This window comes from Ursus maritimus, unplaced genomic scaffold (assembly GCF_017311325.1).
Source record: "Ursus maritimus isolate PB19 unplaced genomic scaffold, ASM1731132v1 scaffold_27, whole genome shotgun sequence".
NCBI classification, from domain to species: Eukaryota; Metazoa; Chordata; class Mammalia; order Carnivora; family Ursidae; genus Ursus; species Ursus maritimus.
In genome coordinates this window covers 31,571,170-31,597,951 of record NW_024425230.1, presented here as the reverse complement: position 1 = coordinate 31,597,951, position 26,782 = coordinate 31,571,170, and the positions used below count along the sequence as shown (strand labels likewise).

At 48.3% G+C, this 26,782-nt stretch overlaps 1 protein-coding gene across 3 annotated transcripts; it reads right to left on the bottom strand.

Moving 5' to 3' along the window:
- Window positions 1-26,782, bottom strand: HEXA (hexosaminidase subunit alpha). 3 transcript variants are annotated; one of them, XM_008708659.2, is made up of 14 exons: window positions 26,475-26,782; window positions 10,503-10,595; window positions 9,530-9,595; window positions 7,346-7,392; window positions 6,740-6,850; window positions 5,754-5,855; window positions 5,158-5,290; window positions 4,356-4,536; window positions 3,326-3,412; window positions 2,981-3,053; window positions 2,063-2,246; window positions 1,771-1,861; window positions 1,270-1,374; window positions 1-244 (listed from the first exon to the last, which is right to left on the bottom strand). In XM_008708659.2, the coding sequence occupies exons 1-14, from the start codon at window positions 26,725-26,727 to the stop codon at window positions 181-183; spliced, it is 1,590 nt and encodes a 529-aa protein (XP_008706881.2). In that variant the 5' UTR covers window positions 26,728-26,782; the 3' UTR covers window positions 1-180. The 3 variants fall into 3 exon arrangements, with proteins under 3 accessions (XP_008706881.2, XP_040498958.1, XP_040498957.1); XM_040643024.1 differs by lacking the exon at window positions 7,346-7,392 and adding an exon at window positions 15,844-15,934 and having other exon boundaries at window positions 26,475-26,596; XM_040643023.1 differs by lacking the exon at window positions 7,346-7,392 and having other exon boundaries at window positions 26,475-26,524.

The following is a 26,782-nucleotide window of genomic DNA, read 5'->3' as shown; positions in this document are numbered from 1 at the left end:
TTACGGAAAAGTGCCACATCACTCTTTATTGGATGCTAGTGCCAACACCGGCCCCCTTCTCTCCATGCACAGGGGCACGTGGGCAAGGGGCTCCGTCCCCCGGCCGGGAAGCAGTGGAAGCCTGGCCCCACTCCCACTCTCCTAGGGCCAGCACCCTCCTCAGTGCCTGGGGCTGCTTGCTCAGGTTTCTTCAAACTCCTGTTCACAGTAGCCTACATTGAGGGGCTGGGCCTGGACACCTCGCCTGCAAGAGGACACGAAGAAACAGGGTGAGATGAGCCACTTGGACAGCGGTCAGTCCAAGGCCCCAGCAGCACCTCTACCACACCAGCAGTCTCCCCTCCCCCTACTTCCGTGGACCTCGAACCGCCCCCGTACACCAGAACCACTCAGGGATCTCATTTCCAGAGATTCTTACTTGGCCTGGGTCACGTGTCGGCAAGAATCTGCATTCTGAACAGGCGCCCCGGGTGATTCTGACACGGGGACATCCAGGAATTTTGGGGGACACCTATTTCTAACTTTCTGTCTCTGTACCTGAGTCCCAAATAACGCAGTAACTTTAGAAAAGAGCGGATGGCTAAGGGGTGCCTACTGCTCTTGGCCCCCTGAGCCCCCCTTTAATGGCCCGAATGCTATGAATGCAGTGGTGGTGGGGGACCAGTGTGCTGTCCTGTTCATGCACACGGTGTGGCCATGAAACCCTGTTTAGCCTCACAAGTTCCAGGATGTGGCCAGTCTCTATAGGGGACCCCTGGGCATGCCTTCTTTATTATTCAAATGAGCAACATGCTTAGAGATGGTAAGGAACCAGCTCAAAGTCGCCCAGTGAATTACGCACAGCTGAGGCCTAGACCTTGCCACGGCTGGCTCTCGGCTCGGCACTAGGCTGAGTCCTCCAGGTCCTCAAGACTTAGTCAATGAACAAAGCAGGGAAATGACCATCTTATGCAGGCCCATCCCCAACAGTGGCACAGGTGTCATGAGAGCCCATAAAGGCACGGCCATGGCTAAGAGCACAGAGTTGGAAGGTGGCTTGGATCGAAACCTGGTTCTGTGATTTGGGGCTTTACATTAACTTCTCTGTGCCTCAGCTGCCCATCTCTAAAGGGAGGATAAAACGGCCTGCTTCCAGAGTGAAATAATGCCTGTAAAGGGCTCAGCACAGTGCTTGCCACCAAGGAAGCCTCTGTGAGCATTAGCTACTGTTTTCCCTGTAAGTCCCCAGTCTGCCCTGCGGGAAGGCCCCAACACGGCTTGCTGGCCTACCTTAGTAGCTCACAGCGGAATCGGGTCAAACGTTTGAAGGCAAAGTCCACGCTAGTCACCAGCTCGCTGCTCCACAGCCTCTCAGCCACAGCCCCTGCTCTGGGCCTAGAGGGAAGGGTCGCGCACCAGGTTGGCCCCTGTACTCCCTCCAAGGGAGCCGGACACTCACAGGCTGCTGCCTCCTATCTAGGCGCCCTGGACTCAGGGCCAAGGTTATCTAGAGCGATAACCTGGCTGGGGGGCTTCTAGGGACTTCTAGGGCTCGGCTCCAGCTTCATGAAGATGTGGACCTTCCCTCTCCCAAAGGCTCGGAGCCAGAGTAAGGTGAGGGGTGTCATGAACGGCTACTGACAGCAGCAGCAGGTGTTCTCAGAACGTACAGCTCCTTCTCTCCCAGGCCTGGAAGGAGGGACTTGTCCGGAGGGACTGGACGGGAGTGAGTCTGTAAGGGAGAACCCGTGCCCACACGTCCAACCACCCACATCCTTGGGAAACCCTTACCAGAGTCTGGGGGCCAGATTTGTGCTGTCCACATACTCTCCCCACATACAGGCCTCTCCACCAATCACTAGAGCCTTCTGCTGAGGGCTACCTGAGGGAACACAAGGAACAACAGGCTGCTGGTGGGGTGGGGGGTAACCCTAGGGTCTCCCCTCAACCACCTTCCTGAGGAGCCCTCTCCTCAGATAGGTCATCTCATCTAACCCGAAGGGTCTAGCGCGGACCCTCCTGTTCCGGCTCCGCGCCCCAGCCCAGCCGCCTCTGGTCCGCAGGCAGAGCTCTCCGCTTTCACCTTTGAAGTCCAGGGGCTCCACCATGTAGATCTCACTCCAGTCGGGGCCGTAGGTGATGTGATTCAGGTACCAGGGGGCAGAGAGCAGGGCGCGGAAGCCAGCTCTGGTGATCAGCTCCATCTCCTTCGTATAGTGGACTGGTGTCTCTTCTCGCCACACCTGAATGATTGTATCTGGCCGAACCTGACACAAAATTAAGGGCACACAGCTGAGGCGATGTCTGGCCCACGTGCTTATGCAAACGACCCAGGCCAAGGGATATGTACCCACTCTGCTCTCAAGCAGCAAAGTATTTCTCGGTGACTCCCCGCCACTGGGCTCCTAGCCCAGTACAGAGGCCAAGGACTCTGTAGGCCCTAGGAGTCCTCCCTGCTGCTTCCACCCCCAGTCCTTCTGCAGCCTCCTTGTCCGGGATGAGACGGTAATACTGGCTGTGAGCTAAGGGAGACAAGCAGCGGGGTCCAGGAGACTCATCAAGAGCTACCATGTCCAAGAATCTCCAGATGCTTCTGAGGTTCCTGCAGAGCCCCTGCATTTGGCAAGAGGCTGGGACCTAACTGATCAACAGTGAAGGAGGAAGTAGCCCCGCTCCTAAACCTGGAAGACTCCAGTCTATGACTCAGAAAGAAAGAGCCAACCCAGCATGCCAGTCTCAGGAATCCTAAGTAACCTGGCAGCAGAAATAACTCTTGATCAGTTTGTGGTGAGGGAAGAGAGACAGATGTTCTGACACTCACACCCAGGGCTCAGACCTCTGTGACCTTTCCAGAAGGGAAAGGAGAGATGGCTCCCCCCGTGCTCTGAACATAAAGCCTAATCCAAACCCAGGGAGGACCGGTCTGTGCAGAGGCGGGGAAGGGCGGAGACACCAGAGAGAAGCCAGGCAGGTGGCTCCTTCTCTCCCCGCCCCCGCTCACCTTTACTTTATTGTCAAACACCTCCTGCCACACCACGTAGCCCTTGTCGTAGGCGGACACGATGCTCAGCAGCCTGAGGAGGAGAGAAAGGGTCTGCTCAGCTCGGACAGGTTCGAGGCTGTTGGTGCCAGTGCTCTAGGGCCTCAGGCTGCCGAGGGGCTCATTCCTGATTGAGCAGGGTCTTCCCCAGCTGGGAGCGGGCTACTCCAGAGCTGAAAAGATAGGACAAAGTACCCGTTCAAGGGCCCAGAGAGTGGTCAAGCGGGGCCTGGCCCTGGTACGGGAAGTGAGAACTACACAGGAGGTAACCCCAAGAAACCCTGCCCACCCTCTTTCCTTCCTCACGTTTGGATGTAGAAGGACTCCAGCTGCTTAAAGTCATTACCAAAGCCTTGCTTCTTCATAAAGGCCTGGATATCTGGGTTGGACTTCCTGAATCCCAAGAGAAAACGAAGATTAATTCTTTCAACATCCTCAAAGCCCAAAGCTTGGGGATTAGCCACCTGGCCTCCCACCACTTCTTTTTTCACTTGAAAAACCAATCAACTTCGGATCTCAGAGGCAGGTGTCGCTGAACAAAGCAGTGTGAAGGGGGCCACTGACATAGGCTGAGAAAGGAGTTTGGACCCCAAGAGCTTTCAATTTAAACTCTGAGCAAGAGCACATATTAACCTGTCTGGTCTACAGCACGTGGTTCTGAGGTCTTGGTCTGGGGCTCTGGGGCACTGGATTCTGGCTTCCCTGTTTAACCCCCCCACTCAGGCATATTCTGCTCTTCCCTTCCCATTCATTCTTTATTCCAGGTGGACCGAAGTGTTGCTGTTACCTGCTCTCCCTCTCCCAAGAACATTTACATTTTGCTCACCTTTCCTCCTGGAATGTTCCCCCCTCCTCCTTTCCTCTCAGAAAAGCCTATTTCCCCAGATCCAGCTCTAGTGTCCACTTCTCAGAGAAGCCCATCAACCTCTTTTGAGGGTTTGGACCTTACAGTTTAATACTGACTAGACATTTTCATACATTAGTCTCAAATTCATCTGTGTCTTGACTCTTCAACCAGACAATTTGACAAAGGCGGGGATTATTTTTCTCTATCCTGGACTTTCCCAAGACAAAGACCTGATTCTTCCGTAAGTATATCAAGGATATGACAGGAGAAAGGGACGAGTTCACACCCCCAGCCTTGCCAAGATCAGGGAGGGCCTCTATGTCGGTGCAGAGAGGAAAGGCCCAAGACCTGAGCCATCTGGACTGAGACAGATTGTTGTCAGAGGTTAGCCCCTGAGGAGCACCTGAGATAGGTAGCCTCTTAGGAGCTAACCTCTATTCTGAGTAGGCGATTCATCAGGCAGGGATGGGAAGATCAAACGGATCATACCAGCAGGTGAAATCAACCTCATCTCCTCCAAGGTGAAGATAAAAATCCGGGAAGACAGAGCTGACCTCCAAGAAAAATGCGCTCATGAATTCATAGGTAGTGTTGAGAATGGGATTCACTGGTCCAAAGGTGCCAGTGGGATGAGACCCAGAGTAGCAAGGAGTCAACAATCCAGGGACACCTAAGCCAACAGAGAATCCCACACAAGTGTCACAAACACACAGACTCCCACGCAGTCATGTACTTAAGGACATTAAGTTGCACAAAGTGAGATAATCAGGTTCATAAATATTACTGAGGCAGGGACCCTCGGGCACTCACAGACGCTGCTGATCATGAGCTTTTAGTCACAAAGAAATAAAAATATAGCCACAATCGCAGACAATCAGAGACCGGGTTGCTGCCACACAGCTATCAACACACGCACTCTTGCCTTGACACACTGCTTCCAGCAGGGGTCACCCTCGTTCCCAAAGGCTGCTCTCCTCACACCGCCTTTAGGCAGTAAAGAGAGACCGCCTGAGCCAGCGGAACTGGGAAGATCTTTCTTAACTCTAGGGCACGACTTGCAAGGGCATGATTAAGACAAAGCTATCTGAGAAGATTCGCGCACAGTTTAAAAGTGAGCAGTGGCCTTCTTTGTCCAAAGTCAGTTCTGCCTATCTAAATTCCCAGGTGGAAGGAGTTGATGGAAAACGTTCTTCCAGGGACCAAGGCCCGGCCATGCCGCATCCAAGAGTCAAAGCCCTGAAGCCCCACCGAGGGGGATCAGTAGATTCTTTCTATCCGACATTATTCTTACCTGGTCCCCAGGACAGAGTGTGGCCAGGAGTGTCAAACTCTGCCAACACACGGATGCCCCGAAGCCGCGCATATTCAATCACCTCCTTCACATCCTGTGCTGTGTAGATATGGGTGGCAGGATCATAGGACCCCTGAAAGGCACAAGACACCCTTAACAATGTCATTTCCCGAACGCTAGCAGAGTAGAAGATACTCAAATGCCTCCGGGACTCCCTACATATCAGGAAGTCTACCCACAGCTCTTTGGTATCAGGAACTATTTCCAAGGAACTTTATCATAATTTCCCATAAGCTAGCACATCTGTTGCTTTATCTGAGTGTCATAATGCCAGTGAGACAACAAGATAGGTAGGTAGCAGAATATAAACGAACAGAAAGAAAACGAGACCAGGAAAGATTATCTGTCGGAGAAAATTAATGGCAAAGTTTGGACTCAAATTAGGTCTCCTGATTCCAAATCCAGTGCCCTTCCCCTAAGTCAGTGTGTCGCTCACACTGGCTGGTGAGGATGACAGCCAGTGTCCTTGCCAGCAGGGCCATAGCCAGGCTCAGACATCCATCCACAAACTTGCTCTTGGAGAAATTGAGACGTACCTTTCTGGTGAGCTCTGGAAAAGTGAAGCTGTCATATGGGAAAGAAGAGTCATCGACCAGATGCCAATGGAACACGTTGAATTTATTGTATGCCATGACGTCCTGTCGATCAGAGGACACACTGTGAACCCATCACAGCTTCTCCAGTTTCGGCCTCAGACTTGGGAAGGCAGGCAGACTGGCAGGCTGCTCCACATACCCCACCAAGCTCAATCTGCGCCAGCTTCCTGATAAATGTCGACAGGGTCTATCTACCAAATCTTCCCATCAGGGAATGCCTTGCTGTCGGGGGAAGACCTGGCGTGTTTCTTATTCTCCCAGGGCACATCCAAAGATGTCTGACAGAGGCATTACCTCCTCTCTCTGAGACGAGTTTTAGCCACACTGAGAGAACAGCTGCAACTGTGTGGTACCCCGGTTTTCCAAAAGCACCACCATGCCCTGAAGACTAATATGTCTTCCTGCCATTTGTTCTGGGTTGTCTGGCTAACATTTATCCAAACTGTGAAGTCTACTGTTGAATTTAGTGGCCCCATAACCCATAATCTCAGAAGCCGAGACTGGTGGATGTATCCCCTCCTTTGGTAGACACATGAGTTGGACCAGCAACTGCAGGATAAGACTGACCATCAAACTCAAGATAGTTAGGAACATCCTGAGCTATGGCTTTTGAATATCTCTTTCCTATGACCTCGTCTGTAACTAGACTAAACTTGGCTTGATTGAAGAAGCCAATTCCCCAGACCACCTTCTGCATTCCTGGAGATAACCTGGACGTTGGTCCAGAGTAGCCAGTGGGGTAGTTTAAACCACTCCTTTTCTTCTTCTTTTTTGTCTTAGAGTGGGTCATCTTTTCCATTTTCCCTAGGAGCTCAGAAAGTTACATACACTCCCTCTGCAACGCTTTAGGAATATGGCAACTGGTCTACCCCTTGCCCCATCACCCCAGAACACTAAGGGCAAAGACGGCCTTAAGGCCTGGGTACCAGAGTGTCCAGGATGCTGGTCAGTGGCAGGTAATGGCGTGACGTATCCAACAACAAGCCCCGGTGAGGGAAGCGGGGAAAGTCTTCAATCTCGGTCTTGTTGATAAAGAACTGTGCGAACCAAACATTGAACATGTCAGGATTCAAAGGAAACTCACCGTGGGGGTGAGAGGGATGAGGAAAAGTCCCCTGATCCTTCAAAAGCCAATCTATGACTGTTCTGCAGAGCAATCATCTCCCCACATGCCCCACATCTCTACCTCAGTGACCACAAGCAGGCACCTGTCAGAGGGTAACGGTCCCATGCTAGCCACACACCAGTCAGCACACGTTCTGGATTTTTACTGTTAATCTTATTTTCTTTAAAGCAGTGTGGTCTCAAGGTCATTACTACATAATGACTCAAGGAAACTACATTACAGTGATTCCAAACGGGCCAAATCTACCAAACCGGTTTCCACCTATGTCTCCTCCTAACTCTTCTTGGGGCCATCTCGAGCCACCAGGACTCTGTCTAAGACAAAGTAAGTTATTCCCAGGACTCTCAACATTCAGAGCAAATCCCCAGAGATAAAAAAGGAACCTTTTCGGAGGGCCCCCACTCACTGCGCCCTCAGGAGATCTCCAAACAAGCTGGCTAAAAGTCTCCAGACCTACGGAGAAGTAGAGAGGCAGAGTAAAGATTTAGGGATGTGGGAAAAGAGATGCACCCATCTGGAAGGTTCCCAACGTGGCAGAGGAGAATGCTTGGGCACATGGTAAAGTGGAAATAGTACGGGCTCGGTGAGTCCCAGCAAGGGTGCAAAGAGGGTACTAGGGGGCCAGTACCTGCTTTTACTCTGCATTCGAGTTTGGGAGACGGCGGTGTAAGGGGCTTTAGCGCCTCTCCCAGGAACACACTAGCCCTCAAAATCCACATACCTCTTGCCCATATTTCCTAAGCCTTGAACTCACAGGACTATCAAGGGAGGCCAAGATGTCTGCTCACATGGGTTAAGGCTTTCCAAATGAACCCTGATCGGGAGCTAAGGGAGCTGAGAAAAAGGCGGCCCCTCATATTATCCCAGACTGAACTGTGAAAAAGTAATCGTAAGCTTAAGTTTCCAAGGAGCCTGGGTCCACAGCTGGACCTAGAAGACAAAGAATCATCCACCTTTCCTCTTGAGAGCCTGAGAAGGGAACTAGCTATAGGGAGCTGAGATACGGTGGGCAGCAACAGCCCCAGAAGGACTGCCCCAGTCCACTGGACACAAACTCCTAGATTCTGGCAAGGCCCAAGGGCAGGGATGCTGAGTCCAGAGTGTCATAGGTTCTTGACAGCTAGAGCCCGTCTTCTGAAAACCCAGCAGAAGGATTTCCAGAATCCCAAAATTTCAGCAGGAAAGAATCTGAGATCTCAGCAGTCACTCAGCACCTGCTTCGAGGCAGACTGCCCTTATACTGTTTTGGCCCGCTCGCTCCTTCCTCCCTCCCCTCCCCTCCCTCCCTCCTCCTCTCCCTCCCTCCTCCCTCCCCTCCCCCTCCTCCCCCTCCTCCTCCCTCCCTCCCTCCCTTCCTTCCTTCCCTCCCTCCCTCCCACCCTCCCTTCCCAAAAGATTTTTATTTATTTATTTGACAGAGAGAGACAGCGAGAGAGGGCACACAAGCAAGGGGAGTGTGAGAGGGAGAAGCAGGCTTCCCGCCGAGCAGGGAGCCCGATGCGGGGCTCAATCCCAGGACCCTGGGATCATGACCTGAGCCGAAGGCAGACGCTTAATGGCTGAGCCACCCAGGCACCCCTGTTTTAGCTTCTTTCTACTCTGATTCTGACACCCAGAATTCTGGAGTCCCAAATTTCCCCCTGCCCCAACCAGACTAATCATAGCACCTGCAGGGGCGCCCGAGTGGCTCAATCATTAAGCGTCTGCCTTTGGCTCAGGGCGTGATCCCAGGGTCCTGGGATCGAGCCCTATATCAGGCTCCTCCGCTGGGAGCCTGCTTCTTCCTCTCCCACTCCCCCTGCTTCGTGTTCCCTCTCTCGCTGGCTATCTCTCTCTCTGTCAAATAAAGAAATAAAATCTTTAAAAAAAAGAAAAAAGAGAAGAGAGCACAGAGGGAAGTCAGCCCCATTTCTCCAAAACACAGGCGAGGAGGCGAGGAGGGGTAAGGGAACAAAGATGGACCAAAACAAGGTTTGAAATTCTGTGAGAATTTCCCTCCTCATTCACCAGCAGGGGCTTTGCAAAAGTAGTAGAGGTGTGTGGCTAAGTCTGTATCTAAGGACCAAATACCTTTTCAGTAAACCAAGAGGAAGGGCAAAGGCCTATCACGTGTTAGTAAAGTCCCACTTTTCTCCTGAAATACTATAGTTCTACATATCTTATGCTATTTACTTCTTTTTCGACATTCATCTATTTCTTGTGATCAAGTTTCCTCTCTAAAGAACCCTTCCAATCACGTGTGTTTAGTGAGAGCTGAACAGACAGCGTTTGCGGCAGAGTCCCAGGCAGCCTGTTCCCTGCTGGGACCCTGAGCATCAGCCTGCAGGGTCTCTTACTGCTCCCCCAGAACACCTGACCAGGAGAGCTGCTGCCACTATTGCACGGGCTGACACCTGTCAACTTCTAGAGACAGCTGTAAGGAGAACACTCCCTTCAGGGAGATGGGGAAACACTCCAATTGGTCTCCATAAAGGAAGTTTACTAAAGTGGGGGTATGTGCTGGGCCCCCGGTCTTGTCCTCCCAACCCACCAATGTCAACCTTCCCACTTCATCCCTCTCTTTCTCTCCCAGCATCAGCCCCCACGTTACCTCGGAGAGCTCCCCAGACAGTCTCAGAGAGGAGGAAACAATGATCGTCATTTATGGTCAGGGTGTCTGAAATGACAGGAATGACCCCATTGGTTAAGGACTCCTACTCTCAGATTACATGTCCTGTGTAAATCCTTGGATTAAAAAACAACAGTAAGATCACATTTTTTTTTCCTTTCAAAGAGGAGACATCCCCAGAGCAGAGCAGCTGCAGGTCAGCTAGGCCTTGGGCCAGAGTGGGAGGGTGGTCTCCCAGAGGCTCTGTGGGCCCTAGACGATATACCCGATGAGGGTCAGGCTAGAGAAGAAAAGTACCACCCGCCTTGTGGTTCAGTCTACCCTCCAGAACCATGAGTTCCCGCCAGCCCTTAGCTGAAATGAAAGTATGAGGTGGACAGGGATGCTTGGAAGGTGTGTCCAGGTTACGGTGTTCCCAAAGCCTTTGTAATCATCCTCCTTTCCCTTGTCGCCAGGCTTCATTCAGCTACTTCATCCAAGAATGTGAGGAGGAAGCCAAGACTTGAACGTTCACTTTGGCGACGGAGAAGTTCCCAGATACTGCTGCTCAGGGAGGACAGGAGGCAGCATAGGGCTAATGACTTGACTTTATTCCAGTCATTATGCCCAAAAACACCATGACCAAAAACTCCTTCTCCTCCCAGAGTGGGGTCTCTTAAAGAAAATCAGCAAAGTTTACGAACTCCTAAAATGGCAACAGAATTATATGCAGTCCAGAAGGCAAGCCCTGTGGGACTCCGTGAAAAGCCACTGAGACGTTCCACGGCCAACCTTCAGACACTGGTTAGAGTGTAAATGAAAAATTCACCTTCTGTGCTCCCAGCCCTTGATGACCCGGGTTTTCCCCAGTCCTAAGGGCTACAGGCCTAGCATCAGGAAGTCAGGCCAGGCCAACCAGAGTTAGAGCTCCAGACAAGTGCTTGCGCCCTACGACTGGGAACAAGGTGGTACTTACAGTTTTCCCCTGACTCCAAAGAAGGAAGCTCGTTACATCCAGGAGTGCCCACAAGGATTACCAGTGAACTCTTCTCCGGTGCATGCTGTTTTCCTGAAAGGACAGGGTAAACTCAGTGTGGTTGACCTGCCACCAGATGCGACAGGCAACACCAAGGTCCTACAGGAAGGTCCCTAGCTCTAGTCCCTTCTGCTCACATGCGTGTGGGAACAGGCAAGGGAGGAGAGGGCATTTACCCTTGGCACAGGGATTGCCCCATCACCTGTTCAACTTTTTCCCTTTGGTTGTGCTCCCCTGTCTCCCCAGTAACCTGCCCTGACCCATGTATCCGTGATCTGGCAACAGCTCTTTGTAACCAGGGCTCTATATTTCTAGTTTGGTACAGTAAGCACGATTCCAATACCTCGACAACTGCTTCTAAACTAGACGCAGCTTGAGCATTTCTAGTCAAAGCGTGGTCTGCAGGTGAGCTGCTGACTTGCAAGCGGCAATACCGGTTGAAAGGAAAGATACTGAGAGGAAGCTTATGCGATGCCGGACTGTAAATCGATTATGTCAGAATAAACACCCTGTTCAGTCCTAACACTTTTTCATAACACATTTTTTGATGCAGGGAATAATTTTACATTCCCGCACGTGCACCTCTCTTCCCGCTGCAGACCATCGCTTGAAGGAGCACTGTTCCTGAGGGCTCCAGGCGAAAGGTTTCCAGTTTGGCAAAAGCCAGGAGTTGATGCGAGCAGATGAAGCAGATGACCAGAGGAGCTCCCATGCAAAGGAGGCCTGAGATCATCGAGCTGGTGCCCCAGCAGAGGGACACGGTCACCATCCCATCCTGCTTCCTTCCCTCTTCCCAAACAGGTTCTCTGCGGAAGACTTCTGCCCAACAGCGGAAAGCCACCCAGTATGAGCGAACGTCTAAAGCAGTTCTTCAGTGCACGCCCCCCCACCCAAACCAAGGAGCCAAAGCCAAAATACTAATGCACCGTCCCTTCCCATCCTCCTCATGGTTCTTTGTGACCTTCAAGGCGGTTCTGATTGTACTGCCCCAAGCCTGACTTCAATGAACTGCTTCCTTCTATTCTTTTCTGGAACTACATGCATCCACACTGGCCCCACAACCATGACTTCCTACAGAACCACAAAGTTAGGGATAGGATGGCCTGGGAAAAGGCAGGGAGAGAGAATTCAGAACCAAACTGGATCCCAAATGTTATCCATCTCTAGGGCAGAAGTAATCCAAGAGCCTTGAGCCGTTTCCAGAAAGCCTGCTCAAATTTCCCGAGCACTACCACATGGCCACACCTCAGCTCTCGGGCTCGCCAAGAAGCCAGCCAGTAAGGGGCCCTTTTCTATCATCAAGAATAAAACGTATTCTTTCCCCTCCCTGTAAATACTCTGCATCCCACGCTAATACCTACCTAAATCCTGCAGGGAGAAGGGAATTTGAGGCTACTCTGGGCCGGGCCAACTCACAACTCCATTCTAAACCCTGAAAACTCATCTCCGACAACAGAGAACAGCCAGGCTGTCAGGGCAGAGACGACCCTCAAAGCAGAATCTATAGGGCCAGCCCAAGCTCCCCAGGCAGACAGGCCATCTCTACAAACCCTCAAGACCAAGGAGGACTTAACTGAGAGGCAGGAGCGAAGAAAACTATAAAAGAACATTCCTCCTTAAACTGTGCCCTCATCCCTTCCCTCCTTGCCCCCACTCCCATCCCACACATCACAGAGCCTCGGTATCAGTATGTGGAGAGCTCACCTGCTTATCTCCCCAGGTGGCCATCCAAACGAGGGCAAAGTCCTGAGCTTTAAGTTAACTCCCTGGACCTCAGCCCACGGAACTGAGGAGAAATCCCAACTATCCACGGGCAACTGCCACAGTCACTGTCCTAATGACATTTAGAGGCTGCACAAACAGCAGGTTTATCTGAACTATTGCCTGGTACATAAAAAACAAAACAAAACAAAACAACCTCCAACTTCTGTTGGTGCTAGTATATTTTTATTTTCCTAAAACACACCTGCACTCCATCCTCTAAATCCAGAGGCTTTCCGGGGGGGAGGGCTGTACACTCCTTACAAGATCTGATGAAAATAAAATGAAAGGACTTTTCCCCCTCGAACAATGGCCTTAACTAAGGGCTCATCCCTCCACCCCCTGCCTCTAATCTTACGGTGAAGAAAACCTGTCCTAAGCGTTCTCAGTGACTCATTTGGGTTTGGGCTGATAAAGGAGGTAGACAGTCACGGCTGCTATTTAAACAAGCCATGAGGGGGAAGGTCTGGGGGAGGCGGCAATGGGAGAACTGGCAAAACAGGAGGGACACTGGGTCATTTAAAAGGATGTAAATAGTGTATCATCATTGTGGTTTTCCGCCTCCAAGTTGCTACCCCGAAGCAAGCAGGAAACAGGCGGGGGGCAGGCCCGCCTCCTCTACACGCACCCACACGCTCTGCACCGGGAAGCACTGAGGTGGGGGAAGCGTGGCATGGCAGGTGCACCCTGAGCCCGGCTGGCACAACAGGAAATTCCGAAGCCTCAGGTGCTCCGGAAGAAGCCTGGCAAACAGAGCACGGAGTTGGGAGACCAGGAAAGGCTGGCTTTGGTTCTGCGGCTGCGAAGCTGAGCGAGTCTCGGGGCTCCTGTTTGCAACCCTGCGAACAGTGGCAAGGTAGGACCACATCTGGCTACTCCTCCAAAGAGTTAACGCTCTGTGAGCCCACACACGGATAGTGTGCTCCAGGGCCCCATTCCGTGACCATTGCCTCCTATCTCCATAGCTCCCGCACTCCCTGCTTTCCCGTACACCTGCTCTTTTCCTCTGGTTCCCTGAAACGTGTGCACCTACATTTTAGAAGGGGAAGAAATTCAAACAGTACAGAAGTGTTTGTGACAAAAAAATTAGTTACCGTTGGCACCCCTCCCCTTTCAGCATCGGTTAGCCTATCTCCCCCAGACAGGTCAGCTCTGGACGTGGACCTCCTGAGACCCTCTTCCTACCACAGTCCTGCTGTTGAACTTTCTCCAGAAGCCAGTGCCACGACCCTTCCACTACGCTTCTGTTCTCAGTTCCCTCCCATCTTCGCTCCCCTCCCTGCTGGCCTAGGTGTGCTGATGCGACACCCCAGACACAATCCAGCCAGTACTGTCAGCAACCTGTCCTTTCCTTCGGCTGCGACCAGCGGATCAACGGCCATCTGCCTTCTGGGCATCGACCCCGGCTAGTGCGTCCTACTGGAGGGAGGAGAGAAAATCGTGTAACAGCAGGACCGGGCTGCTGTAAAATCATGGTCTCTCATCTTGGCTGGGCCCTTGATGCTGCCCTGAACCTCTCCCGTCTCCACCATGCTGTCTTCTATTCTCTGCATCAGCTACTTCGAATTTGAGCCACTTTCTTCAAGTCTGTAACTTGATCACCACCGCCCTTACTCTCGGTAGACGATCAGCAGAACACTCCCATCCAACTTACTTCCCCTCTCCCCCCTGGCGAACACATCTGCAACACACGCCTGGTCTTTATCTTTGCCTCCTGCCCTAGTGGAAGGGGTTTCCGGTCACCTGTGCTCTGGATCTCTCTTCAGGCTCCTCTCGTCTAAATGATTTCCCTTTTCCCCCAAATCTTCAAATTATTTCTTTCTTCCTATTCTTTCCCATCAGCATTCAAATATTTGCGAGTCTTCCTGGGTTCAACTCCATGTCATCTCCAACAGACTCTTTCTCTTGCCTTCTGGTCCCAAAGAAACTCCAGAGGAAATGCAGCCTAAGCGGTTAGGTGCCGAACTTCAAAGCCAGACAGACCTGGGTTCAAATCTTAGTTCCAACACTTTCTAGCTGTGGGACCCTGTGGGGAAGTTATTTTCCCTCCGTGCTGCAGTTTCCTCAGCTGAAAAATGGGGATCGTGAGGAGTACCTACCTTACCGGGCTGCTGGGAAGATTAAATGAGCCAGCGCACGTAAAGGGCTTAGTCAGTGCCTGGCACACAAGTGCTCACGGAGTTGGCCAACCTTAGTCCTCTCCTGATAGCCACTTCTGACATCCTGTCCACTCCTTAGTCCATTATAACATGGCTTCTTTTTCCTCCACTCCTCTGCAAATGCCTTCACCAAGGTCCTGTGGTTCTTTAACTAAATTCAAGGGACCCTTTTCAATTCATTCTTCATTCATTCTTTCAACAGTTATTTACTGAGTGCTTACTATGTGCCAGGCTGTTCTAAGTGCTGGGGACACAGCAGTGATCAAAACCGACAAAATCCCTGCTGTCCCAGAGGCAATAATTCTGGTGGCCACTCACTTCTTCAGGGGCCTCTTGGCAGCATCAGACATCCCTGATGTTGCTGAAACGAAACTCCCTCAGCTCAGGGGACATGGCTCTCTCTGGGTTTTCCTTCAAGCTCCTTGGATATGCATCCTCCTTCTCCCCTTCCTTCGCCAGCCCCTACATGCTAGTGTTCCCCAAAGTTTCCAGGCTTCTCGTTTTCTCTTCACTTACGCTCTCCTTGGACAATGTCACCTACCCACAGTTGGCTGACGATTCTCAAATCTACCTTTCCACGCCAACTCTTCTTCTGGGACTCTAGGCTCATAGACCTACACTCAAATGGCTTAAAAGCCCTTGAAATCTTAAATACTAAGTTGAACTAACTCTTCATTCCTCCTCCCGGATGATCTTCTCCCTCAGTTTGATAACAATACCACCTACTGATTTATCCAGACCAGAAACCTCCTCCTTCTCTCATCTTTCTGAGTAGATTAAAAATCCACGCACCCATAATATTTACCGATGGTCTACTATGCGTCAAGCACTATGCTAAGCACTGAGATTACAACACTAAAAAAGAAAGACCCAAGTAAGTCTTTTAGCTACAAAATCCTTACTATCTCAACATCTTTACGACCTTCCCACCCCGAGTCAGTGCCTCTCGTAAATTCTCACCTGAATGACTGAGGAATCTCCCAGTTGTTCTCTCTGCCTCCATATACACCCCATTTCAATCTACCATCCACTGTGATCTTTTAATATGAAGATCTTTTCTTTGCTACTGTGCAGGAATTGTCACGGTAACACAATGAACTCTTTACAGAATCCTGAAAATGCCACATTTTCTCCATACTTTCCTTTGCACATATTGCTTCCTCCAAGTGAAGCAAACTTTGCATTGCCTCCACATCTCACCTAATTATGAAACAGCTCTGATTCTTCCTTTTATAAAACTTTTCTGTCATTCCCCCACCCTTTCCTAAGAGACCTTCCTATGAGATCATGAAACAACGTATACATACATTTTTTCGTAACACTTATCTTAATATATGCTGTTTATTTGTCTATCTCCTCACCGAGGCTGTAAGTTCCTCAACAGCAGGGGCCAATCTCAGGGCCTTTGTATTTCCAGTGCCTGACACACGGTAGTCATTCAATAAATGTTTGCTGAAAAAATGAACGATGCTAGAATTAAAAAAACACACATTTAATGCTATGTATGCATAATGATTGTGCTACATGATAATCAGGCATAAATGGCAAGTAGTTAATGGAGAGATTACTTTTATACGCCCAAACCTAGTATTTGTGAAGTCCTGGGATTAGGGTGGGGAATGGTAAGAAGACACCCAGGCATACAGAAAGTGCCTTTTCAGACACGGCTTTGAAGAACCTTGGCTCCGTTAATCCAAAGATTCGGGTCTTTCTACTTCTCTGGAAGGGAGCATTCATTCCTGCATCAGGGTACCCAGAAACTATGTCTTTACCTCGGTACACAATAGCTTCTCCTTGCACCCAACCTGCTCCTCCCTGAACCAAAATATTTCCATCATATCAATGTGTTTAATTCACAGGATTTTAGCAGCATGAAGAAAACATTCATTTTGGTTATAAAGTGGCATTTGGTTTGGCTTCTGGAGTGGACACCAGGAAAGTCAACCCAGCCTAGGCACCTCCCTGCTCTTTCAGGGATACCCTGCCCCCTTGTGTCCTGTACTCTCCTAGGCTGGTGCCCTGTCGGTTCTCCATGCCCACATTGTTCCCCTCCCCCTCCACCTTTATCTCTGTCACATCCAGGTTTTCTCTCCCCATATTCAGTCCAATGAAAGCCCTAGAAATCATTCATTTACCACTCATTTCTTCATTCCAACCAGGATATAGTGAGCATTTACTGTACGTCTGGAACTGTGCTAGGTGCTGGGGCAGTTCAAAATAAAAACAAGCCCAGTCCCTGCCCTTGAGGAGCTCACAGTCTAGTAGGAGAGACAAATACAAACAACAATTACAAAGCAGTGTGATAAGGGCTAGGGTGGGTATGATAGCTCCCTCCTGAAAGGAAGGGACGCTTCACCTTGGAGAGGACTTCTGAGCAGAACCTTGAACCCTGAGAGGGTGTTTGCCAGGCTACCAACAGGGGAAAAGGTACTCCACGCCTGGGAAGCAGCCAGTGCAAAAGTACATTGTTGTGGCTAGGGGAAGAGGCAAGGCCGCCCCTGTCAAACTTCTTATCCTGGTAAAGTAGGAGTCTGAGAACCCAGCTGCCCCTGAGCCTGGAGCCCCTCCACAGTGCTGCTGGATTCAGTCTGGACCACAGTGCCTCTTCCCAAGAGTCCCAAGACTTTTCACCCTCTAGAGACTACTAATACCCGCTCAGAGGTGCAATCTATCCAGCCCATAAATGAATCCTGAGTGTTCTCCCTTCTATCTTCTTTGTAAACGTTGTAGTTAAAAGTTTTCTTGTTCTCCCCTACTTTTAAAACTTAATCTGTTCTCTTCCTCTCTCCCCACCCACAAGAGAGCACCTCCCTGTAATTCTGGATCCCAAAAGATAACTTAGGTTAACATTTTGCACAGTCTTTCAATTTTTTTTCTAAAGACACAGATTTATTATTTTTATTATTTTTTTATTTTAAAATTTTTTATTATATTATGTTAGTCACCATACAGTACATCCCTGGTTTCTGATGTAAAGTTCGATGATTCATTAGTTGCGTATAACACCCAGTGCACCATGCAATACGTGCCCTCCTTACTACCCATCACCAGTCTATCCCATTCCCCCACCCCCCTCCCCTCTGAAGCCCTCAGTTTGTTTCTCAGAGTCCACAGTCTATTTTTAAAGCAAAAATGAGATCCTAATACATAAGAGATTATAACTTTTTCCCCACTTACCAAATGATTTGCAGATCTTTTATTGTCAATATATATAGATCTACATCTTTACTTATAAATGCTAAATAGAATTCTATTCTTGAAATATACTTTAAAAAGTGGAAAGTCCTAACTTCTCTCCTCTTTGTGAATATTACAGATGCTTCTAAGTTTCTGATACTATAAGCAATGCTCTAGTAAACACTCATTCACATGTATATGGCTTTCATACTCATTTTATGGCATATATATGTGTGTGTGTATATATACATATATATGTATATATATATAGAAAAGCATTGGTTGAGAGATTTCTGTAGGAAAATTCCTAGAGGTAGAAATGCTAGGCCAAAGGTAAGAAAATTTTTGTTTTTGTTTTTAAAGGTTTTATTTATTTATTTGACAGAGAGGCAGCGAGAGAGGGAACACAAGCAGGGAGAGTGGGAGAGGGAGAAGCAGGCTTCCTGCTGAGCAGGGAGCCCGATGCGGCGCTCGATCCCAGAACGCTGGGATCATGACCTGAGCCGAAGGCAGATGCCCAACGACTGAGCCACCCAGGTGCTCCAGAAAATTTTTGGTTTTGACACTGCCAAATTACTCTTCCAAATTGTTATATCTGAACAAAAGTATAAAGCTGATTTATATCTGAACCAACATACATGAGTCCATCCCTCCACATCCTTCCAAAATTAGACTGTCTCAATTATTTTTCATCTGTGCAAGCCTGATAAAGAAATATACCATTGTTTTAATCTGTATTTTAAATATAATGACTGAATTTGAGAATCACTTTGCATTTACTGGCTATATATATAATTTTTTTCTTCTTCTTCTTTTATTTTTGTGAAAGAGGGAGAGAGAGGGAGCAAGCAGGGTGGGGAGGGGGAGAAGGAGAGGAAGATAATCTTAAGCAGGCTCAATGCCCAACGCAGAGCCCGGCTCGGGGCTCAATCTCATGACCATGAGATCATGATCTAAGCTGAAATCAAGAATCAGACACTTAACCAACTGAGCCACCCAGGCACCCCTTTACCAGCCATACTCTTTGCATTTAAAAAAAATTTTTTTTATTGATTTACAGAGCTCTTTTTATTTTTTTTAAAGATTTTATTTATTTATTTGACAGAGAGAGAGCAGCCAGCGAGAGAGGGAACACAAGCAGGAGGAGTGGGAGAGGAAGAAGCAGGCTCCCAGTGGAGCAGGGAGCCTGATGTGGGGCTCGATCCCAGGACCCTGGGATGAGGCCCTGAGCAGAAGGCAGACGCTTAATGACTGAGTCACCCAGGTGCCCCTACAGAGCTTTTTAGATTTTAACCTGTCTTTTAAGATTGCAAATAGTTCCCCCATTTTGTCCTTATTTTTTGAACCTTATGGTTCTCTTGTTTTTATTTTTATGTAGTCAAATTTGTTCATCTTTTCCTTTATGGTTTCTTTTATCTGCTTGCTTAGAAAGGCCTCCTCTGCCTCTGGGACCATATGAATAGTTTCCTATACTTCTAATAGTTTTATGGCATGACCTTTATCTTTAGATCTTTAGCTACCTGGAATTTACTTCTGTGTTTGATATGAGATATAGATTTAATTTTATTTTTTCCCAAATGGATAACCAGTCATCCCTACATATTTATTGACTAAACATCTTTGCACTTTTGATTAGAAATGTTTCCTTTATCATATATTAAATGCTCCCATGCAGACGAACTCTTGCTGGACTCTGGAGCGCATTTTCATGGCCATCTTACAGTCAGGAGGACCTAGCATATCATACCGCTATCATCTTTTGTCATGCTGCCCAGTATATAGATGCCTCTGCTCATTTCTGTTCTGGACCCACACTCCCATTCCTACAAATGTTATTTCTTCTCCTCGACCAAGACACCTGGACTACACATCACCCAGCCCCACAAGCCTCTGGAATCTTGTTATTCAACTACCAACATCCTCAGTCTCTTCCACTTCCTCCTTAACTGAAGACTGACTCTCCCCAGGAATATTATTTCCCCTACAACTTGCTCTGAGAGGCGGTTCCTTTTCAGCTGCTTCCGGGACATCTAGCCTCTACCATCGAGTGAAAAAAAACACCTCTTTTCTGTGGTTCATGATATGCAGTTGTAAAATCTCCTTGTCACCAACACTCTGCAACAGCCTGGTCACCTCTTCATGACCCAAGACTTTGGATCCTGGTCCCCAGGCTTCCTCTCCATTCCAAGGCTGGCTTTCATGCTGGGTGATTTCAACACTCGAGAGGAAGAACTAACCCACATTCTAGCTCAGCAGTTAGCCAACAACACCTGAACACCCTCCCACGGTCACCTTTTGGACCTTCTTGTTCCCTGGAGGTATCCCGACTCATTCTCCCAAGCTTCCGTACTGCGGAGCTAACCTGCTGATCCAGCCGAGGTCTGTGCGCTTCACCCACAGGGACACTGCGTTTCTTCAATATATGCTATGAAGGCCTCTATCCTGAAGGCTTTTCCCACATGCAGCTCTTTCCGTGTGGATTACTAGCTGCATCTCCACCAACTCCTACTTTCAAATATGACTGGACAGCTCTTTATGGAAGCCTTCCCAAAATGTACCCTCTCCTCCACCCCAGCACGCACACTGGGGTCAGGTGTCCCCGAAGTACCTTGTACTTATCGGCAAAAATCACGTTACTGATACTTTACTGTATGTCTGTATTCCCACTTTCAGAGACTATAAATTCTTTAAGGACAAAGTTCAATTAATATTCTTGGACAAGTGCTACCGACAAATTACAGTTGCTTAATAAATACTACTTGTACTAAGGATGGAAGGAAAGAAGGAAGCTGCCCAGAAACACTACTGGAATCTGATAATGATGGGCCCGGGATCAAAACATTCATAACTCGAGTGCTGACGATTAAGCAATTAGATGTTAGAAGTTACTATCTGAGGTGATTAACACTGAAGTATGATCAGGGCTTACTCCTACCAAAGGCCAGTAGTTTTCCAAATCACTAATTGGTATAAGGCTTGGTGAAAATATTTATGAGTAGTAGATTGCCCCAAGATTGCACATTGAAAAGAGCAAAATCTTTGTAGATGAGCAGACCCGACTGGAATTTCTGCTCCACCGCTACGAGCTGTGAAGCCCTGCACATGTGAGTCTCGGTTCTGAAAGACGAGGATACCAGCAACCTCACAGAGCTATTACAGAGATGAAACGGCATAATTACAGCAAGTGCCAGACGCTCAATAAACACTAGTTTCCTTCCACCTTCTACTTCCTTTTTCTTAAAAAGTCAATTTTGCCACTTGGGAGGAGCCCAGAGTTGGGGTCCGTTGTGGGATAACCAGCCGCTCTCAGGGCTTTTCATGAGCTTCTCATAGGAGCCTAAAGGCTCCACTACTGTGTGATGACACCCTGTATGGCAAACAGGCTGAGACTCCAATATATAGAAGGGACATGGGCTTAGAACTTTGAATTTGCCTCAAACTAGGACTGTGGCTCTGGTCCAAAGACCAAAGCCACTAATGCGGGATCTTCGTACTAGTTACTACCAGGACAAGGTCAAATAGGACAATAGTTAAACTTTTCATCTAGGACAGAGTGTACCTGGTAAACCTTCTCCCTCGCTCCCAAAGCTTTGCAAAAGCAGCGGAGGCTGCTTACTGACCCCCAAGGTGATAAGCACCCAAACTTCCCACACCCAAGCACACGCTTCCAAAGGAAAGAGCTCTACACCCCACCCAAGCCCAGTCACCTTCAAGAAGTGGACGTCAATCGCACACCACTATTGGCTAGAGATCAGGGCTGAGTGCACGCCAAGGAAGCTTAAGCAGTAACAAAAGCTTAACACAGAAGCAAAGGAAGTGAAAGAGAGAAGTTGACACAGTAATGGGTCTTATTCACTACAGCCGGGAATTGAGAAGAAAAGCAAATCCATTTCTCCATTACAATGGATTACAGATCCATACACCTTCAGGCAGATCACAGAAAACCCTTCACATAAAACTTGATCGCCTCGACAGATCCAACCTCTTCTCTTCAGCTGTTCTCATAGTCAGCGGCTCCTCAAAGGTGGTAAAGAACTCCTAATCCGGCTGGCTAACAGTCTTGTTGATGCACATTGTCTCCCTCCTTATCAATTATTTCCAGGGACGGCAGAGGAAATTTAGGAAGATGCAGAAATATAAAAGTAACCTCTCTAATTTCTAAAAGAAGTATTGGTTGGGCAGTAAATGTAATCCACAGGAAAAGGATAGAGGTTTACGTCTTAAAGGGGCTAAGAAATCGACAATGTGCCCCAGCAAAAAACTGTGTAGCTATAAGAAAAAATAGCTCACACTTGCTATTAAAAACAAAAACAAAGTACCACCTAGCAAAAACCCTGCCACGCCCTGTTTCACTCTTCTGTTTGGAGATGACGAAGTGAGGTGGAAGGAGAGGGGGAGGAAGGGAAGCTTTGGGGCTCAGACTTAATTTTTTATTGTTTTATTTTAAAATCACCTACTTCTTCCTTCGGCTGTACCTTCCTTCAAAGACTGTAACGGTAGTTATCACTATCTCCCTGTTCTCTTCAGAAATGCTTGAAATGGAGACAGATTTAAAAAGCAGCAGCAGCTACTTGGAAATGAGGTGATTTGCCTGAGGGCACACAGTTAAACAAGTGATTAATAAACATTCTCTGGCTGACTCCTGAATAAATCTTGTTCCAGACCCTGAGTCCTCTACTGCATAGGTTTTCAAGCAAAATACCCAAGGCAGGGGGGTGACGACAGCTCAAGAAAGTAAGATTTGAATTTTTCATAAGCCAGGCGCAGGCTACCCACGTACATCCTGACCACGCTGAGCTTCTTGGGCTCAGTACTATCCCAGGCCATTGGGAGAGTGTTATGATTTAACAATAAAGAAAAAACAAGGTTGTGGGGAAAAAGGCTCGTTGAGGATTGGAGGCCAAGCTAGTCTAGGCTTTGGGATTCAAAATGGAGCCCAACAATTATTCTGGCCCTCACTAAAAACTATCCTGCTACCCATCTCCTTCCAAATTCTTATATTTGTTCTCTTTATGTATCCCTCCATTCTCCACATACCACTTCACGAAACATTCTTCCTGTGCGGTTTTCTGCCTTTTTGCTTTCAAGCAATAAATTTCGTGGTAATAAAGTCTTCGCAGGAATAACTTGTCCTTGTCACAGAAAAGGTTAAAGGTACATAGCCACTACGCAATTAGAGTGCAGCACTAAGCAGGATTGCTCCTTCTCCCCAGTCCAGCTGCCCGACCTTATCTGTTTCCCTCCTACACTCCCTAGATGCACTCCCAAGGCATCTCCAGTTTTGTAATGAGATACGAGTAGTCTGAGCTGGGACCACAGCACAGTGTGATCCTCCTTTCCCTGGAATCCACATGATAACATTCCAAATTTGACACCTGAAAGGCAACCATTTCTAAATGAAACCTGCAAATCATCTTCTTGATGGTCTTAGAAATAGATAAAATCATGAGACCTTCTACTTTTATACAAAGTTGCCCTTTTAAGTTAATATATCCAACAAATAATTAAGTATCTCTTATGTTCCAGGCATTGTAATAGAAGGAATGGCCAAAGGAGGTATTTTAGGAGACTTAGATTGTAATCAACCATGCCACTTATTAGTCACTTGTTTCATGTCTGAGGATGAACAAATCAAATATTGATAATGGCTGCAGAAGGATCCAGATACTCATATAATAATCTTCCTTTCAAAAATAAAAGGAGTTATTCTATTCAGGGACAATGGCATCCTACGTAACTCATAGGAATATGTGTGTGACTATCACAACTGGATGCGAACTTTAATAAAAACTATTAAGTACTATGGCTTCAATCAACTAGTTTCAGAAAAGCAAAGAAGAATTCAGTCAAATGACAAAATCAGATTTACCTGATTTTACCTGAAAAATTTGGGCTTTATCAACTCCATCAGGCACCCAGAAAAGTATCTGGGGCAACATTAGATAGGTGCTATCCCAAGTGATCAGATCTTTGATTCATAAACAAGATGTGGCTCAACAGTCAAAACAGAGAATCAGGTCCACTCAAGTATCTAGAGCTTAAACTAATTCCACTTAACAGGTTTAACAACATGCAACACACACCCTCCAGTTGGCAGAAACACCTCTCAATGACAAAGACAGGGAGCAAATACTAAACACCTCCATAGACCATTCAGCAATTGGTGGACTACAGCTAATCCTTGAAGGTGAATTCAGAATCAAATCAAGCCTCGATAATAGATTTGTTTTTCAGGGAAGTACGGATTCCACTGAATTCCAGGTTCAGATCAAAACCAGAAGTTGTGCTATATTAAGAAGAACACTGGCCCAGAACCTACAAGGAAGTTATGTGGAAGGAGGAGATGGAAAGCTGTTTAAAGCTAGGACTTAAATTGCATATGTTGTTTTCTTTACTAAAATCAGCCCCATAGAGAAATACAGTCTGGTTTGGGCCTTGCTGACGTGACTTCTCCCTCCAGGGATTCATCCTTGTTTTTGTAGAAAGAGGATTACAGTCCCAGTCATCTGAAAGCCTTCCAGGAAACGAATGTTCCAAAGGGAAGGCTGCATAGGAAGAATGAAAGAGAAGGAAGTTACTTCTGTGTCTTTGGTAATGTTGATCCAAACCAGTTTCCATCATCTCCTAATGGATAAGAACCCTTAAATAGAGCAAACTGATTCACAGTAAGGTAACAAACTGAAATAAACATCTTATTATTTAGTTTATCTGTCTCTAAATCTTTCATTAGGGGATTTACTAGGACACCATTATCACATATCATCCCCATTTTCATCTTCTTCATTATACTCTAGACCTATAGCAATGGAGGCAATGGCTTAATTTAGATGTATAGGAATTACCCTAATTTATACCATAGTAGCAAACATTCTAGCTATCTTTTAAGCATTTTATAACACACTGTGTCCTTTTGCTTCATATTTCCCCAATTGGACTTCAAAGCTTGAGCCTACTTTTTTCTTTTTTTTAAGATTTATTTAGTTTAGAGAGAGAAAGAGAGCAGAAGCAGCAAGGGCAGGCAGAGGGAAAGGGAATCTCAAGCAGACTCGCCGCTGAAGGTAGAGGCTGACGTGGGGCTTGATCTCAGGACCCTGAGATCATGACCTGAGCCAAAACCAAGAGTCAGACACTTACTCGACTGCACCACCTAGGAGCCCTGTGTCTACTTTTTTTTTTTTTAAGATTTTATTTATTTATTTGACAGAGAGAGAGACAGCCAGTGAGAGAGGGAACACAAGCAGGGGGAGTGGGAGAGGAAGAAGCAGGCTCCCAGCTGAGGAGCCCGATGTAGGGCTCGATCCCATAACGCCGGGATGACGCCCTGAGCCGAAGGCAGACGCTTAACGACTGAGCCACCCAGGTGCCCCCCTGAGTCTACTTTTGAGCATGCTTTTCTTGTAACCTCCTGAGTGCCCAGCACTGGAATAGGCACATACCAATTAGACGAAAGATCTCTCTCTCTCTCTTTTTTTTTTTTTGCACAAGCTACGCCTTAACTGTTCTATACCAAAATAAACACATTCTGAGTGCCAATCTTGTCTAAGGCATTACTTGTCATAAAGGATTCAGAGAAATACGTGTTCTATGCAGACACAATAGCAGGCCTTTTATCCTCTCCAGCCTAATCCATCTTTCCAGTTAAGAACTACCCTGACGCTGAGACTGTATTTCTTTCCCTAAATTATCTAAGTACCATCTGTTTAATGAAATGCCTTTAATTCTATAAACCCAATGAGAACATTTGTGAAAGTAATTTAATCACACTTGAGACACAGTACAAGATGATGTTACCATATGGCCCAATCATAAATATGGCTTCCCCCCATAACTACCTATACACCATAACCAGAGAACCAGATTCCAAAACAGTGTGAAGAAAACTCTACATTTTAAGCCCAGAAAGTAGAATTTTATTCCTTTGTAAGGGTGCTGACTCTACTTACCAATCTGCCATGAAATAATCCTCAGACACAATTTTCAGCAACTGCCTTAGACAAAACTGCCCACCCCTGTTTTAGATGAAACCAATATCCAAAGCACTCCTGACTTCACTTCAATCCCACACTTCTCCCCAGTCTCATTCTTCCCCACTCCCCAGTCCCGACCCTCATCACATACACCCTCAAAGCACTTTGAGCTCAATCATAACCATCTGCGCCTCCGCTCAAGCCTTTCTTCCTCCCTGCGACACCCTCCTTTCAGTCCTGGCCAACTATATCCACCACCCCACTTTACGTGGTTGCTCAAAATTCATTTCCCTATCAAAGCCTTCTCTGACTTCTCTCACAGTTTAACCGTGTACTGGACAGGCCACGTGTCAGACAGTTTTACGTGATTTTGCATAGGTCAAGCCATCTCTAACGTCTCATCTCGCCAATCTTGGGTGTCAGCTCTGGGGTCCCCTACCCGGCCCCCGATCACAGCCTCACTAGGACCCTGAGCCACTTGAACACGGTCAGAGGGATCACCTTCGATGTCTCCTGGCACAATACTTTCAGCAACTTGATATCCTGACTGCACTGCAGTCCTGTAGCAGGCATTGGTGGCGAAACAGAGCCCGGGGGGCAGGATTCCGGAGAACTCCTGGCTCCAGAAGTCCGCTCAGGGAAGCAGAGAATGGAGCTGGGGACTGGACGTGGGGGAGGCTGCGACGACAGCTGGGGAAAAGGCGCAGGAGGAAGTGGAGACCAGAGGGTTGTGACCCGACGACGGGGTTGGGCAGAAGCCAAAAGGAGGGCGTCTCGGGAGGTTTGGGGAGGTGCCCCCGGGCAGGCTCTCTCGGGGCCGGGACCGCGGCGGGGCAGGTCCGACTCACTTGCGGGTTCAGGAGGTTGCCACGAGCGGGAGCTGAAGAGGAGGTCGCGGTAGCGCTGGAAGGCCTCGTCGAGGACGGAGCAGCCGGGCTGCGCGGCCGAACTGGCGTGGTACCGGAACTGGAAGTTGTACGGGAAGATGGCGTAGTGGGACTCGGAGGTCTGGACGTACTGCGGCCAGGGCCACAGGGCCGCGGCCCGGCCGGCGAGCGCTGCCGCCAGCAGCAGCGAAAACCAGAGCCCCGGGCCCGCCATGGCCCGCCGGTCTCGTCGCTCCCGGCCGGCGGGGCCACGTGAGCCCCCGGTCAGC

Excerpts from the sequence above, each read along its gene's own strand:
- HEXA (XM_008708659.2), bottom strand. The coding sequence starts at position 26,727 with ATGGCGGGCCCGGGGCTCTGGTTTTCGCTGCTGCTGGCGGCAGCGCTC. Across the intron at positions 10,596-26,474 it reads GCAACCTCCTGAACCCGCAA|GAAAACAGCATGCACCGGAG; the intron begins GTGAGTCGGACC and ends CTGTCCTTTCAG. Across the intron at positions 245-1,269 it reads TTCCGCTGTGAGCTACTAAG|GCGAGGTGTCCAGGCCCAGC; the intron begins GTAGGCCAGCAA and ends GTCCTCTTGCAG.